The sequence below is a fragment of the Argiope bruennichi genome, chromosome 2 (genome assembly GCF_947563725.1).
Source record: "Argiope bruennichi chromosome 2, qqArgBrue1.1, whole genome shotgun sequence".
NCBI classification, from domain to species: domain Eukaryota; kingdom Metazoa; phylum Arthropoda; class Arachnida; order Araneae; family Araneidae; genus Argiope; species Argiope bruennichi.
Window position 1 is genome coordinate 34,908,976 of NC_079152.1, and position 17,747 is coordinate 34,926,722.

A 17,747-nucleotide genomic window follows, 5' to 3' on the forward strand; every position below is an offset into this window, starting at 1 on the left:
TTTTTTTTTTAGTTGTTCTTAACTTGAATTTTAATTCTTTGCATTTTCTACTCTATTTTTTATTCGGTTTTGTAACATTTAGATCGTTATTTTGATATTGTAAAAACTGAAAAAGAAATGTTATTGACATCGTGCAATTACCAAAAAATTTTCATCCTTCGAATCCTTTTTGATTCTCGTAAAGGATGAATTTTTCATCAAAAATGAATTAAAAGAAATAAATGAATTTAATTTACAAAAATGTTCATTTATATTTTTATAAAAAAAGAAACAATTTTTATTCCTCAGCGACAATCAAATAAAACGCAAGATAATGTAAAATCCATTCAAAAGTTTAAAATTTAAAGAAATTTATTGTTCATCAGATCGTAAAATCTGTCGTGCGTGTTCCTTCCATTTCAAATGCAAAAAGGACGAGCCTTTCTTGCCTCCATATTTAGTCGAATGTCTCGGTTCGGCAGACACGCTTTCAATAAGCAGATAGATTCGAGGGAAGTTTTAATAAATCAGCAAAAAAGAGGGTTCCGCTGAAAACTGATACCCGAGAGTGGGATGCTGATCGCGCCGCTCAGGCGGACCACGGTCAGGAGATTCAGCGCCTTTTGGCGAAATGGGACTCTAATTTGGCAACGAATCTCTTGCTTTGGCGAGAGAAAATTCAAATCTGCTAAAACGCATCCTGCGGAATTTTTTTTTTTTTTTAAGTCTTCAGTATTCATGAGCATAATCGGTTAATATGATAATGTTCTTAAATTAAAAAAGTACTGTGGAACTTAATAAATTTGAAATAAATAAATGCACAATAAATATGCATTTATACATATATAAAAAAATCGGTTCGGAACAATTAAATTCATAATAAATAAGTGTATATGAAAAAAAAAAGGCAAGAAAATGCTTTAAAAATTTATTTTTAACTTTAACAGTTTTTGTAAATAATATAATTAACATAGAGTAATAATCCATTTAAAATTTATTTACCATATGATGCCAATAATAAGTAAGTAATTTCTAAAAATAAATTAAGTACATTCCTTTCATTATAAAAAATTTCTAGAATTTGATCAATTCCAGTATCTGAATTATTATCAATAAAAGAAATTGGAAGGAAATAAAAATTAAACGATGCCATGAAATGAAATTAAAAAATACGATAATTTAAAAAAATTAACAAAAAATTTATATCTTTAAGCCTAAATCTAAATTAATGTGTAACAAAATAACTTAAAAATAAAAATTAAACCCTTACTATCAACTTTTTTTTATATATTTTATCAAAACTTCCCTTTTTAATAATGTTTTAAAAAATAAATAAGGAGCGAAATTAAATTTGTTAACGAAAGCTATAAGTAAAGAGCAACGTAAAGGTAACAGTTGTTAAAGTTAACATCTATTAATGGATAGCGTCTAAAGTGTATATAGACAGGAAAGAAATTCTACATCTGTATCAGGTACAAAAGTATCAGGTGAAATTATCACATACCATCGAGTATCAATATCTACCTTTCAATTGATAGAGTGAAGCTGGGTTCAACTCAATTTTACTGACAACAAAATTTCGAATTGGTTTAAGAGCTCGATATAGGAGAGAAAAGTCTAGGAAGTACATTATTAAACAATGTAAAATGGTGCTTTATTCAAGTTCAGAGATTTGTTCTTCTTAGAAAGAAAATTATTATAGTTAGTAGGTCGTATCAAAAACAAACAAATTCTTATAATTATTTCTTATAATCCTTTTAATGCTGAAAATACTTGATGCGATACACAAACAAATGCAGTTATCACAACATAAAAAATGATCTGGAATTTTTTACTATAAATTTGAACATATTCGGATTTTAACAAAAAAAAATCAGTAAAGTATGTAAACAATATATAATCTTTAATTTCATAATGGCTGTAAATCAAAACTCTAAATATTCTAATCAATATTAATGTTACCAGTAACGTCATTTATTAAACAGGAGGCAATGTTCAATCAAAACTCTAAATATTCTAATCAATATTAATGTTACCAGTAACGTCATTTATTAAACAGGAGGCAATGTTCAATCAAAACTCTAAATATTCTAATCAATATTAATGTTACCAGTAACGTCATTTATTAAACAGGAGGCAATGTTCAATCAAAACTCTAAATATTCTAATCAATATTAATGTTACCAGTAACGTCATTTATTAAACAGGAGGCAATGTTCAATCAAAACTCTAAATATTCTAATCAATATTAATGTTACCAGTAACGTCATTTATTAAACAGGAGGCAATGTTTCAACTCTGTGAGTACAAATTCAATGAATAAATAATGCCAACGACTTAGTTAAAAAAAATGGTGGATTTTATTTTTATCCCACTCAAAATCCCATCTGCAAACTAGAGGTGTTGCAATGGCACGTGAAAGTGAACTATGCTCCGTAATTTGTGGTCGCGTGTTTTGTGTTTCCACTTTACCCGCTTCACTGCATTTTCTTTCCCTAGAGTGGAAACCTTAAGTAATTTGCATCCCGATAATTGAATTTCTCGTTTTGCATAACTATTTATCTATTTCTCAAAACTGTTAAATTTGTTTTAACGTTTAAAAATGAGATTATTTAGATAAAAGATGATTTTATTTAGATAAAAACAAAAGTATTTTTCAGTCCCTAAATAATGGAAAACAGTATAATGTTGCTAGAAAAATATTAAATAATATAAAGTATCATCCAAAACATTCTATCTATTCAGATTGTGCTTTTGTCATTTTTATTTACTCGTGTATTGAATATAAAGAGAATACTGCAATAGTCAAAAGAATTCAACTCGAGATTTTGACGATTCTCCACTTCTTTGAGTACGAAAAAACAAATTTTTGTCATTTTGTCAAAAAGCCTGTCTTTGAACATGATAATTCAAAAACGCTTTGAGCTAGGTGAATGAAATTTTATCCACGGATTTCAGACAAAATGAAATTTTGAAAGAATCCATTCTAAGGAAGATTGTCTGTCTGACTTTTCAAATACAAGTGAGCTCAATATAATTTCAAAATGTAAATAGCTAGGTAAGTATAATTTAGGACATGAGTTTAGAATTCGAAATGAAGATTCTTATCGAATTTTAATTAAATCAATTATGACTACAATTGTAGTCTCCTGTCAAATTTTAGTTACATTCGGTGGGGAGAAAGGTGCTCAAAATAAATATTGACACTATCAATTTGATTAAAAATATTAGATTCTAGCCAAAGATATCTGTTTCACAACTAATGTTCGCCAATGCCTTACATGACATTGGCGACCTTATACAATGTTGGAAGGGAAGGAAATTTTGAATTCCATCCATCATAAGGCATTCTGTCTGTTTATTTTCTTACCAATCTATATAATATGATCCAAAATTGTAAGGAGTTGTACAAAAGTACACTACTACTACAAGTATATTACTATACTACAATAATATAGTAATACTATTGTAATACTAAATTTATATATCTGCTCCAAATTTTGCTGCAAATTGAATTGGCGATAGAAATAGTGTTCTAAAATTCATATTCGATTTTTTTGATTTCACGACATACTGAAATAAAAATACGACATTAACAGAAATGTAGGAAAATGCATATGTATATATATAAACGATTTCCTTCTATAGAAATTGGCGAGAAAAATCAGTGTGATGCTTCTAAGCAATGTAGATTATCAATTTCAATCGCCATAAAATATTAAATTACAACATTGTTTAAAAGTGTCGTATTTAACTTATTAATTATTGTTAATATTATGAACTGTAATGAAATTACTTCATAAATTTCTGTTACATGAAGATTAGGATTATTATTATCCTTGTAAATGTCATTATACTTATAAAGATTCAATGCTGACCTTTGTTAATTCCGTTATTCCTGACCAAGTTTTGGCGAATTACTTCTTCCTAAACTGTCACATTTAATTTCCGCGCCTTCTAAAAGGGCCCTTGGCGATGTCTTGGCGTACCGCAACTTGTTGGATGAAGAAACAACCCTTGAAGAAAAACCATCCCAGAGCGGGAGTTCTCGAAAAAGTTTTCCACTATCGCATATGTCACATGTTCCTGTCTAAGAACGTCAACTAATTCGGTGGACGGAATATATCATTTGGAACTTTAAAATATACAAAGAATATTTTATTATATCATGGAAATAACTGGATTTTTATTGTGATAATTATCGTCTGCTTTAAATTTTCGAATCAAGCATTTTTTTCATTTGGATAATAATCGATGTTAATAAATTCTTTTCTTTAGAATTTTCGTTTGATGAAGAAACTGAAGAAAAGAATGAATCCGACATTGAAAACTTATTGAAAAAGAAGAAAATTATGGATTTAATACTGCGATTTAAAAAAAATTAGATGATTTGATTAATGAAAATATGTTTTTCAAAATCTTTTAACTATTATATTTGTTAAATTAGTTTTAAAAAAGGGAGCATTAATTTTATTTTCCTTTTATGAATTCTTTACGGTGGTAAATTAAAAAATATATATGTAATTATTCATCTCTATCTGTGATAAGTTTTTAATTAAATGAAAAATGAATCCCTAAAACATTTTTCAATGATTGTCAAATTATGTTAAATATGGTTTGACAAATTGATCTTTGAATAATTTAATTCAAGAATGAAATATTAATTGGCAGTAATATATTCTAGGAAGTTTCTGAAGAAATTATTGAACGATGGATCGAATTTTCTGTTCTAACTTGTTTGAAGTGCTCTCCTTTTGGTTTAGTTGTTCACAATGCAAAATAAATCTGAGGACGTTGTGGTTATTTACATTGATTTTATTATGCTCACCATTGAGGTCATTATGCTTTAATGTGGATACAAGGACAGCATTGGTGCATCAAGGAACGAATGGATCAATGTTCGGGTTTTCAATCGCTATGCACAGAGACAGAGACTTCAGTTGGTAAGTAGTTTCGTTTTCACTTGCTTAAATTTGTCGTCTTCAATTTATTTATCATAGAAAAATAATATAACTATCTATTTATTGCTGAATATTTTTTAAAAATTTCAATTCATTTATATTATATCCGATGTATTTCTTAATGTAATCTGAATTGTTCATTGTTTCTACAGAAATTCTCGAATTTTTATAATACTAATAAAATGCCGCTTCTGCACGTGCTAGGGGTATTCAGATTTTTAATAAATTAGCTCCTTTTTATTGGAAGATTTGATTTTGGTAAAAAAGAAAAAAAAATGCTTTTTGTCGATAAAAATTCATTTTTTTTAAAAAAATTGCGAACACTCCATAACGTGCCAAGTATCCAATTAAACACAGATGTTTTTTTTCTCTGAATTCTAGAATATATAAGGTATTAAATTAATGTGTTACATTCTACATGTAAATCAAACATTGTGCATGCAAATATTCTGTTATTCATTTTTAAAATCATCAATTGTAATATTTTTTTTACTTTATTTATTTATTTTGTGTCAAAGCATTTTTCAGTATAATATGCAGTTACTGCACGCTCTTCTAGGCATTTTTATATTTTCAAGGACAAAACACACACACAAGCACACACACACACACACACACACACACCTTAGTAAGATTTTGCTTCCAATGATTTAGATTTCGAAATATAGAAAAACTATGAATATTCTTAATGAGCCTGCTGTTCTAAATATATTGTTTGAATCTTTCGTAGAAATAGTGTTTTTTGTAAATCCAAAATATATCAGAAGAATCTTTTGTTTATTAAACTGAATTAGAAATCCTTCAAGTATTAAATGAAAAAAATCAGACTTTTCTACTTCTTTTTATATAACTATTTTGGGATTTATTCCATCACTTTATATGAAATGAAAATAAGTACATATATGTTATTTTCTGCGATTTTAATAATATAGCACAGAAACGGATAATTGTCTAGATCTTATCATTACAGCAGAAAGCAGTGTTCAAAAATAAAAGTTGAAGGGGGAGGGGGAGAGAAAAGAAGCCAATTTTTCTGTAAAGATAGCACTTTTATAGCTCTCTAATGGAAGATAACTCCTCGAAATAATGTGGGAAAGACTCAACGAAATTTCTCTCACAATTTTACGTACGCATCTTTTTTTTTTTTTTTTTATCAAACATAATCATGAAGACCTCGCATGGTTATATGGAAAGAATTTCATCTCTGTGATATAAAGGTTTTCTCTTTTTGGAAAAGTAACGAAGTTTTAGAAACTCTTATATATATATATATTATTATTACATGGAAATGCATTTGTATTTATATATTAGAAATCTTTGACTTCTAATATATATATATATATATATATATATATATATATATATATATATATATATATATATATATATATATATATATATATATATATATATATATATATATATATAAACTAATGCAATATAATCAAAAACTGCACGAGTCAGCATATTTTTATTATTTAACTGTAGTTGTAACAATTCTTTATTTGTTATTTCATAAGACGCAGAATTCACAACACAGCAAAATGAAGTAATACGACATTCGTACCATTTTCACGCTAATACTTCGCTTTGCCTTGATCATTATTCTGTCAAAATTATTTCTTTGTTTGAGAAAAAAAAATTTATAACTTTACAGCTGTTCTAAAGAGTGTCGCTGATAATTATAGAAGAAAAATTTTAAGCGCTTAAGATATGGTCAGTTAGATTCTTCAAATGCCAAAGTGTTCAAAATGTCAAACAAACGTCAAAACCAACAAAAAAAAAAAAAACTGTGTAGAATAGTTGCAATACAAAAACATTTTAATTTGTATTCATTATATTAAAAATTAAATCTGAAATATAACTGTTTGTTTCTTATGGCACTTGCCACTGACAAGCCCGCTGTTACGAAGACAGCGATTTAAGCCTGAGGGGAACGTCTCTTATTTTTTATAGCAGCGCCAACTAGGGCCAAGAGTACGACTTTGCCACTCATGCATCATTCATTCGCTTGCACAACCCCTTTTTACAGGAGGGCACATTCACACATCTCACAGATAGAACAACAGAAGAACAACCATGCCCAAACCGGGACTCGAACCCGGGACGCCCAGAACACGGGGAAGACGCGCTACCCCTATGCCAGGACGCCGGCGAAATATAACTGTAAATCTAATAAAGAGAATTTCATTTTGTTGAATGTTCGGTGAGAAAAATTTAGAAAATAAAAATTTAGAAAATTATTATTCAAGGGTTATTAGAATAATATTAATATATTTTATTTAAATATTTAAAAAAATGGAATTTTAGAAGTTTAAACTCTTATTAACATTGGCTGAAATTATATCCATAGTTATATGCTGAAATGATTATGGAATTTCGTTATAAAGTAGACCTTATAAACAAAATAATAAGGTATTATAAGGTAGACCACTATGTAGACCATTTTGAACCAAGGTTCAATAGATAGCAGTCTCATTTATAGATCGGTTTGGAAGCATAGGAAGAATGTAGTATTAATCCAATTAATACTACATTCTCCTTTCTCTGCATGTGAAATCAATTTGTTCTGTATTAAAATTTTAGAAGTACTAGGGGAAAAAATACAATCCAGTTAAATCAATATAATCTGATTTAATAAAATTAATCATTTTATTGAAGCAATATTCTTTGAATTATAAACTGCGCAATATCAAATTCTTATTGAGGGAATCTTACAAATATTTGGATATTAAAAGCATGAATCGACATGCTTTTATGAATGAATAAAGTGAATCGGCAAAATTCACTGTTCAAATATTTGGATATTAAAAGCATTAGCCATTTATTAGCTTCATTAGCTTATTTGTACAGTGAAGGGTGGTAAATGAAGGTTGATTATTGCGAAACAAAATAAATTTCCATTTCCAGTCAAGAATAATAAATGGTTTTGTTTAACTAAGCACTGAAGGGGAACTAGTAGTTTTATTTATTTAATCGTTTACATCGATTTCATTCTTTCTGCTTACATTGTATTTGCTTCTTTAGCTGACTGCTTGCTTCAACTGTGAATGAATGAAATTTAAATAACTAGAGACTTAAATAAAATAATTTACTAATAAAATAGTATAATAGTGCAATAATAAAATAATTCAATAATGTAGTAAAATTGAATAAATATGCAATTTTTCTTTTGGATTAATGAATTGTAAGTTATAATCCTTGTAATAATTGTTATGAACAGAAAATATACGTTGAAAACGCTTGAATATTAAAAATACTAATAACTTTAGCTTTATTAAAATAATTACATTTAGTTTTATTAAAATAATTATATTTAGCTTTATTAAAATAATTATTGGAATTAGAGTATTATTTCTATGATAAAAGTAACTTTCAGGGAAAGAATATAGTTGTCTATATTTATAAAATTATGTTTCAGAATATATTTCCTCATACCGCAAGTTTAAATTCATACTTAAATCAAAAGATATTTAATGCATTAATTTGAATATTTATATTTTCATATAAAGAGAGATAATCCAAATTGTTTTAGTAAAATATAGTAACTTTCTTTCATTCTTATGAACATAATTTAATTTTAAATTCTTTCTAATCCTCCCCTTATGTGTACGAAAATCATATAAAAATGTACAATGAATAAGACGAAGTAAAAGTTTAAAAAATTTCTTAACACGATAGATATCCATCTTACTGAATAGATACCCATCACTTAAATTCTATGTTAATTTTTACCATTATATAATTTCAATTTTAACAGTTATTTTGAATAAAAGTCCACCAACATTTAAATCAAAGAATAACAAATTAAAGAGAGTAAAAGTGAAGCGAGACAAACAGAGTTGGAAAGTGATTTCCAAGCTTTAAGCTGAATTGAGTTCACTGACCAAGATAGTCTAATTCGTGGTCAACTGCGAAAATTTTTGCGACCTAACAGACACGTGGCCAAGAAAAAAATTGTGACAAAAAATTTAATAAATATTCCGTAGTTCAAATTTTAAAATTCCTAATTGCATTTATTTGTTACTAGCCGCCTTTGGCGACCAGCCGGTTCGCCAATCTTAATGTTCGTTAAAGTTTTAATAATTAAATATTTTATGCAATTCCAACTTTAAAAGATTCTTCAGCAAAATATTTTAAAACTTCAAATTTTGATAGTCATATAATTCACTCATAATATTATAAAGGCCTTCAGTCATAACGTGATATGTATGCCTCTAATTTTCTGTTACCCCTCGTAGAATTTATGCTTTAAATTAAAGTGTAAATGATTAATCTGCAATTAATATAATAATATTTTTTACTGAAACAAAGCATTTTTTTTAATAATATGATTACCGATAATAGAGTCACTGAGCGTTTAAACTTTATGAGCACTAAAGAATATCTTTCTTAATTTATGTAATATCTCAAGAATTTGTCAACAAAATTTTCTCAGATTCATCATGAACAGATCGATTAATGAAAAATGTTTCATTTTAAATGCATCAAACACTAAGAAAATAAAATGAATCGTTTAAAATAATCGGTCTAAAACAGGTTTAAAAAAACTACTTAAAAAACGATGTGCTTAAAACTATAAGCATATACAAAAAAATATATAACTAACATAAATACAATTTACTTACAAAAGCATGCAACTAACCTAAAAATAATTTAAATCATCCGTTGATAGTGGTTGTCATGACAACAATCAGAACAATGCGCATGCGTGAATTTTCTTCGCCAGTTAGGTGACGCAAATGCGTGAATTTTTCTACGCCAGTTGGGGTAACGCTATGCAGATTATACATTTTTAATTTCCTTTATTCTTTGTTATTTTAATTCAAAAGTACTTCAGAATGAATCTGAAACATGGATTAATTAACAATGTTTATTTTAAATGCATAAAACATTAAGAAAATAAACAGAATCGTTTGAAATAATCCGCCGAAAAAAGTTAACCCTAGCCTCATTACTGTTGGGAGAAAAAAAAACAAAAAACCTGAAGCCTTACTCATTTGGCGGTGGGGAAAATGGAGGATTTTTTTGGCGGGAAAGTTAGTTTTTAATTAATAATTAAAATTTCAAAAAAAAGGGACCCCAGGTGCACATTCCCGACCTCTAAGGTATACATGTACCAAATTTGATAGCTGTATGTCAAATGACCTGGCCCTGTAGAGCGCCAACACACACACACACACACACACACACACACACACACACACACACACACACACACACACACACACACACACACACATTGAGCTTTATTATACGTATAGATTAATGAATCTTGATATTATGAATAATGTAAAGCAGGATATAAAAATTACGAAAATAAAAAAATGCGCTGAAAAATTATAAAACTTAGAACTGAATTTGAAAGAACAGCTGAAGATTTTAAATCCTTGAAAGAAAAATATTATTTACTTTCTGAAACAGTATCTAAATATATGTAAAAATCTCTTTTTATCTATTAAAAAAAATTTTTTCCTATTATAAAATTATTTTTCTATAACAAATATTTTTCTATTATAAAATTTCTATGCTTATTTAATTTTCTATTATTTCCATAATAAACTATTTTTTATTTATAAAATTATTCTTCTGTTAAAAAATTAAAATAAAAGAGATGAAAATATGAAGTTTAAGAATTCCAAAACAGGCTAGTATGAAATTAAAATTTGTTTCTTAGCTGACAAAAAAGTATCGCAGTAATGTGTGTAAGATGACAAAATGTGACAAAAATTCTTATAAAACTTTTCAAAATCCAATAAGCTGTGATTAATTATGATTCGACGACATTTTTAAAATCTTGTTCTTTTAAACTTTGATATTTCTCAAATTTGCTTTTAAGATCTAAATGCTTAAACTAAATTTCAAATTTTCTCTTTTTTTGCATGTTAATGTGATAAAAGGAACGAAACATCCTTCAATGAATCTTCGGCCAAATTTCTAGTTATTATATTTATGAAATTATTCTAGGTTTATGCTCCTGTAAAACTAACATGAATAAATTTAGTTTAGGCATATATTAGTTAATTAGTTTAGGCATATATAGTTCAAAAGGAAACAGAATTAAATAAAAAAGTCAATTTTTAACAAATTTTTAGTGATTGATAAATCATTCATCCATCAAATATATGTGAAGTTAACTCTATAATAAATTCATTAAAGTAAATAGAAATCAAACATAAAATAAATTATGTTTCGTAAAAGCAATATTTGAAACCAATTTTCCAAATGAGAAGTATTTCATTTAAATTTAATCTGCTGTAATATATAAACGACAATGGTTTTGGGTTTTACCAATTTGCTATTGTTTTATTGTTATCATTTTTAAAGTTCTTCATTTAGTATTATTCAGTTACTCAGTGTATAAATATCCCAATCATGGAACGCTATAAATTTCATTATTGATATTCATTACTTTTTTTGGTTTATTTGAAGAAATCTGCTGCCAAAGCGCATTAGACGCTTTTAGAAATTTATGGGGATGTTGCTCCATCATTTCAAAATTGTTGGTTTTGGTTTCAACGATTTAAGAGTGATGATTTTGATGTCAATGACAAAGAACGGCCTGGAGAACCAAAACAAAATTAGCAGATAATCATTTGCAAGACTTATCGGACGAAAAAGGGGAAAAGTTATAGAAAACCCTAGGATCCTGCGTGATCGGAAAATTCTTTATTATTGAATCTGCGTAATTGTGCGCAGCTAGAGGTTTCAGCTAAACTTCGAAAAGGTCTTCGACCATTCTAAAAGCTTAACCTTCCATTGGGCGCAACTAATCTGTGAGATGAAGTCACGAAAAAATTATTTTGAAACAATTTCATGATTTGTTCAAATTTATCAATAAAAACAGCAAAGAAAAATTAAAATGTTATCTAAAAGCCTAAATATACTCAAATGTAAGTGAAAAGTTCTTTTTAATATGTTTTTTTAACATACATTCAAAAATTGCATTAATTGAGTGCATTAATCTCTTAGATGAATTGCGCCCGATCGTGTTAGGATTTGCATTACGCTCGACGGAAGGTTAAACAGAACAAGTTTTCTTGTAATATCTTCTTTGATTCAGAATTACTTCTTTCTAGTGGCATTAATTTCTTATCTTTTTTCTTACCATTTTCTTCTTTCTAATCGTGTTAATTTCTTATCTCTTTTCTTACCATTTTCTTTTCACAGCTAATGACTTTCCTCACTCTTCGTCCCTGCTTCCATTCCGATAAGGGCCGTCTCTGTGCTGTGGATTTATCTGTCAGTTTTTAATAACGTGGAAGGCTTTTAAATAAACATTCGATAGGGTGGCGCCTCGCCTGTCGGCAAGATTGCTGGCCCGCATGGTATGCGGCGCGTCACTCCCATATCGATGGTCAATGCCATATTTTTTTTTTCATTACATACATCTATTGTATCTATGAATCATCGATAGAACTGAAGACATCCTGTTTGATATTTCCGTCCTTTGTCTTCTATGAAAATGTACTGACCTTCATTTAACTAGGCTTTCTCAGAAAATATTGTATTGACAAGTACGTTCAAGTTTGTTGGATTTTTATAAAATGCAACTTAATGTATCTATGGATCATCGATAAAATTGAAGGGATCCTTCTAGATATTTCCGATTTTAGTATTCCATTAAAATGGAATGACCTTCATTTTGCTAGATTTTCTCAGAAAATATTATATTAACATGTACTTGCAAATGTGTAGGATTTCCATACAATGAAAATTATGTGTCTATGAATCATCGATATAATTGAAGAGATCATATTAGATATGTCCGTTCTTTGTCTTTTATGAAAAGGCACTGATCTTCATTTAGCTAGATTTTTCTCAGAAAATGTTATATTGACAAGTACGTTAAGTTTGTCGGATTTTTATCGATTTCAATTGGATTAACTGAAATGTTACTTTAGGTGACATTCAGGTTTTCTTTATTTCTGCTGTTGTTGTTTCTTATGGCACTTGTCCTAGACAAGCTCGCTAACTTCGTCAGCGATTTTAAGCCGAGAGAGCTTAAAATCGCTGTTTTCAGTAGCGGCATCTAGTATCAAAAGTACGTTTTGGCTACTTATGCGTCACAACCCTTTTTACGGGGCGGACTTCATTCATACATTTCATTCACGCATCCACAGGAAGATGACACACACACACACATTCGCTTGCACAACAACCCCTTTATACGGGGGAGGGGGGGGGGGCTTTTTATCGCATCTCACAGTTAGAACACAGGAAAAGAACAACCATGCCCGAACCAGGATTCGAACCCGAGATAAAAGGGAAGACGCACTACCCCTAAGCCAGGACGCCGGCTCATTGTTTCTTCAATTTTGAAATTTTTTCCCCACTTATTTTAAGTACAGAGATTTTTTTTTATCATTTTTTTTGTAGATAAATGTTTTATGTACTATAATATATCTCCCCATGAAAAAAAGCATGTTTGTAACTTAGGTTTCACCTTGCTATTAGTGTATTTATTGATTAGTTCAAGCATATAATTTTATTTTTCTTAGTCATTTTAAGTCATTGGTATCATTTGGCATGTCCAACAGTCATATTAATAATTATAGAGGAAATTGACCGAATAAAATACATGAATAAAAATTAATGAATGAAAATCACTACATCAGCAGTATAATCAGCTTCTACATTGCTAGGATGCTAATTTTATGACCGAACGATTGTCAAATGCCTACCACACCTTAGAGATTAAACAGCCTCATTTAGCGATTGTTAATACAAATAATATCTTTCACTCAGTGATTTTAAATTAATTTTTAATTGATATTAGTTAAAATAGAATACCTGAGAAATTTTGAAAAAAAAAATATGACTGTTTTTTTTTTTTTTTTTTAGTTATATATCTTAAGTTCTGAAGAAATTTCTACCCCTTACAAATTGACTTTTGTGATCAATTTGTTCCAAAGTCTTGATAGCTCATTAAGCATTTGTACTCTTCACAAGAAAGTTAAATGGTATTTAATGTAATATCTTATTATTGAAATTAAAAATGATTGATAGCATATTCATATTAAAGTATTGATTATGACAAATTTGCCTGTCATTGTTTGGCAAATATTGTATCATAATTTCCACTTTAACAACTGGATTTTGTAAATAATAACAATTACAACATAATTATTGTTTAATAATAAAATGTCCCAAACTTTGAGTTGTATAATTACATTTTCTTAAGTAAAAGATAACTAAATTTAAACCCATCTAGAAATAGAATCATATAGAAAGAATAATTATTTATGCATTTTTAATAAAACTGCGATAATTAATGAGGGTTTTTTTTTTCGAAAAGCCTTCTTAAACCTAATTGTTTGGATAAAAAAATACATATTTTGTTATTATGATAAAGATACATGACTCATTACATTTGTCCTAAAAAATATGTTTGTTGAAAAAATGCTAGAGGATTTTCTAAATTGCTTAGTGCTTTGCAAAATGACAGTTCTCTTTGAAGTAAAATTTATTTTTCAGTTGCCTTTCAGCACATAATTATATATTATTGCACATATAATTTTTAAAATGCCAAAGGAAGTGTCTGAGGATTTTATTAACCAATATTATTCATCATAATTTAAATTTTTACATCATTCTTTTCCCTGAAATCGTGTTGTAGCTCATCACGCACGTTCCAAAGTGCATCCATAAAATAAATCTGAAGTGCATTCCCTTAAGGACCTTGTTATCAAATGGAATTTATTTGCCTAACAGACACCCATTCCGTCAACACACTCTTAAACTTGATGATACCAGCTATTACAAATTTCATACCAACCGCATTACGCAAACCAAACCCCGGAAATCAACTCGTGAATGAAAATTCTTAGTCCTTATCAATTGAACTGACCGTTGGTGACGTGATTACGTGGAGACAGGGGCGAGTGTTAAAAATAATCGGGAGAGCAAAAACCCCAAAAACAAAATGCCTCTTCGATGCAACGAAAGAAAATACCGAGACATCCTATTCCATTTCCGTCCACCCTTTTCTTTATAAAGAGGTGCTTTGTGCCTCTTGTGCGATGTGTGAAGGTGTGGACCGGAGGGGAAACAAAGGGTGGCTTGTTTGGGGAAGTCTACAAGCGAGATGGACCGATTCGACAAGGGGAATTTTCGACGTCGTTGGACGAGATAGCAAACTAAGTGGATGAGTGTCTGGTTATTCGCCGAATGCTAACAGATTGGATAACCAATTTACAAAGCAGTTGTACAATATTTATCAATGTTTCCTTGGATGCTAAATTCGCAAATTATAGTTAAAGTTTCCTTCTAATTATGTAAGAAAACTTTAAAAAAATGAATCTATAAAATCACTGTTTTAGGCTGGAAACCTAAATTTAATTATCAGTATTTCATTTTAAATAACTAACTTTATTAATCTTATGTTATATACAAAGCCAAATAAACGCCATATACAGGATTATTCAAAACAGTGCCACCGAAACGAGTATTATAACTTTTATGTAAACAACAGCTATAAGAAAAAAGTGTAATAAAAATGGAAGCAGATAATTGAATATTATACAAATGGAAGCAGATAATTAAATATAATACGAGTGGAAGCAGATAATTGAATATAATACAAATGGAAGCAGATAACTGAATATAATGTAAATGGAAGCGGATAACTGAATATAATCTATATATATTACCAGAAGAAAGTGTAAAATTTCGATAGTGTGCGTAATAATTATTCTAAATGTCTTTCCTTAGTTCATAAGTATTTTTATAGTCATATACTAAACAATTGACTGCCACCATACAGTAGACCCGATTCCACCGAAGAACCGTCGTATAAGGGGTCTGTTGCACGTTAAATCCGTCATGCCAAACGTCCTCCCGCTGATGTGGGGTAATGTGGAGAGGGGGGGGGAGACAGCTCAGGTGTCGTCCTCGTCATCTGACCGCAGTTCAAAATTAAGAAGTCCGTCCCAAAAATAGTCCTAGTGTTGCTTTTCAACGGGACGTTAATATAACTAAACTTGGCCCCATACAGTAGTGGGGGCTAATTGTTTATAATAACGTCATTTGTAATCAATGTAAATTTGTTTGATTGCTCTATTTTATTGAAGATAAATGACCTTTTCTTTCCTGGCAGTATTTTGCTATACTTGCACGAACTCAAGGTTAACAAAAAGTTAGAGCAAAATATCACCCTGAAAATATATTAAAGAATCCAGTTTAATCCATGAAATTTAATTGAAAATTAAATAATTCACTACAGAAAGTTAAACATTTTTGAAAAAATTAAAATTTCAAACCGAAAGGATTGATGTGTTATCATTTCTAATTACTGCATTCCACATCAAATTTATTTCCCTAACTCTTTTTTCGCCTAAAATATAAAAATAAATAAATAAGTATTAGAAAAAAACTGAAAGGAGATTTGAACTTAAAGCCCTTAAAATCACCGTATGATAATGTTTCAGCTCGCTTTGTGATCTGCAATTTATTTTTACATTTTATTCTTACCTAAGAAAGTAACGGAAGCTTATACACAAAAAAATATACTTATAATTATCAGAACTCGCGCTTGTTTTCAGTGATCATGAATTCATCGTACAAACTGTAAGGGTTTGTACAGAACAGTGTAGCAATCATTAATTGTATAGAATAAGAGATTAAAAGAAAGACAAAGTTTTGATGCTGAATGTCACTTCTGCAGAGCTATAGATTGGATGTGATAGATGAGTTCTATGGCCACCTTGATCTCCCGATTTATATAATCTCGATTACCTTCTTTATAGGGATGTCTTGAAGAGTCTTGTTTATACGATTCTAGTTGATTCAGATGAGAATTTCATTGCTCAATTATCTGTTGCTGCTGCACGTGTGGGTGAAATGCCTGGCATTTTTGAACGTGTAAGCCATACGTGTCATTCACAACGCTTTCAAGCACGTATGAAATTTTAAACTGTAATTATAAACATTACACTTGTCAACAACGCTGTCAATAAATATTTTGTCTTTCTTTTCATAGATTATTTCTAGTTTCTGTGGCTCATCGTGTCACTTGTGCGGAATATATTCCTATACAATAAATGATTATTACAATGTCCAATGCCGAACTTTAATATTTGTACCATGAATTCAGCATTTATCTAATATATAAAACTGCTAAAAAAATATTTTTCTCGATTTTTTTTAATTAGAGAAAATTAAATATGGAAATAAAATTAATATGAACAAAAATCTTTCTTTCCCTCCTAATCCTAGGTAGCTATAAAAATAAATTTTGTCTTGTATGTTTTTCAGGTATTTATAAACATTGATTGATTAAGTATAAGCAAAAAATATAATTAAAATTTTAAAATAAAAGCCATTCTCAGTTGAAAACTTTTACATAAAGAATTACTACGTGCAAAATATGATAGCTTTAACATCAAAATCTGGGGGAAATTCTAAGTAAAAGAAATTTTATATATCCTTTTATAAAGCCTGTTAAATATGAAATATTTACTTAAGAATTAAAAGCGAAAAGATACTTTATTATCAATTTAATTATTTTTCCAATCGGAGATAAACACTCAAAATTGGGCAAATCAAGTTTCAGTCCAAAATTAATCGTTTCCCTTATTCCTGGAAAAGATCGCAGATCTTTCAACTCTATAGATGCATAGAATCATTTTTCATACTTGTCTATGAAAATATTTACTCAATAAATGGAGTTAGATATTGACCTTCACCCCTTTCTTTTAATAAAGCTGAGCATATAGCAAATGTTTACCATCGTCGATTGCTTTCGGCGGGATTCCGAATAAAGTTAATGTTCAAATATATTTCAAATTAAGCGTTCATTTTTCGTGC

General features: G+C 29.0%; 1 protein-coding gene across 1 annotated transcript in view; it reads left to right on the top strand.

Annotated features, from left to right (window-relative positions):
• The first annotated feature begins 4,039 nt into the window (after nucleotides 1-4,039).
• The window catches only part of LOC129956889 (integrin alpha-PS2-like), a 127,080-nt gene continuing 113,372 nt past the window's right edge, over nucleotides 4,040-17,747 (top strand). The window contains exon 1 of the mRNA XM_056068905.1: nucleotides 4,040-4,922. Coding sequence (XP_055924880.1) covers nucleotides 4,690-4,922 — 233 coding nt within the window. The 5' untranslated portion in view covers nucleotides 4,040-4,689. The remainder of the gene's footprint in view (nucleotides 4,923-17,747) is intronic.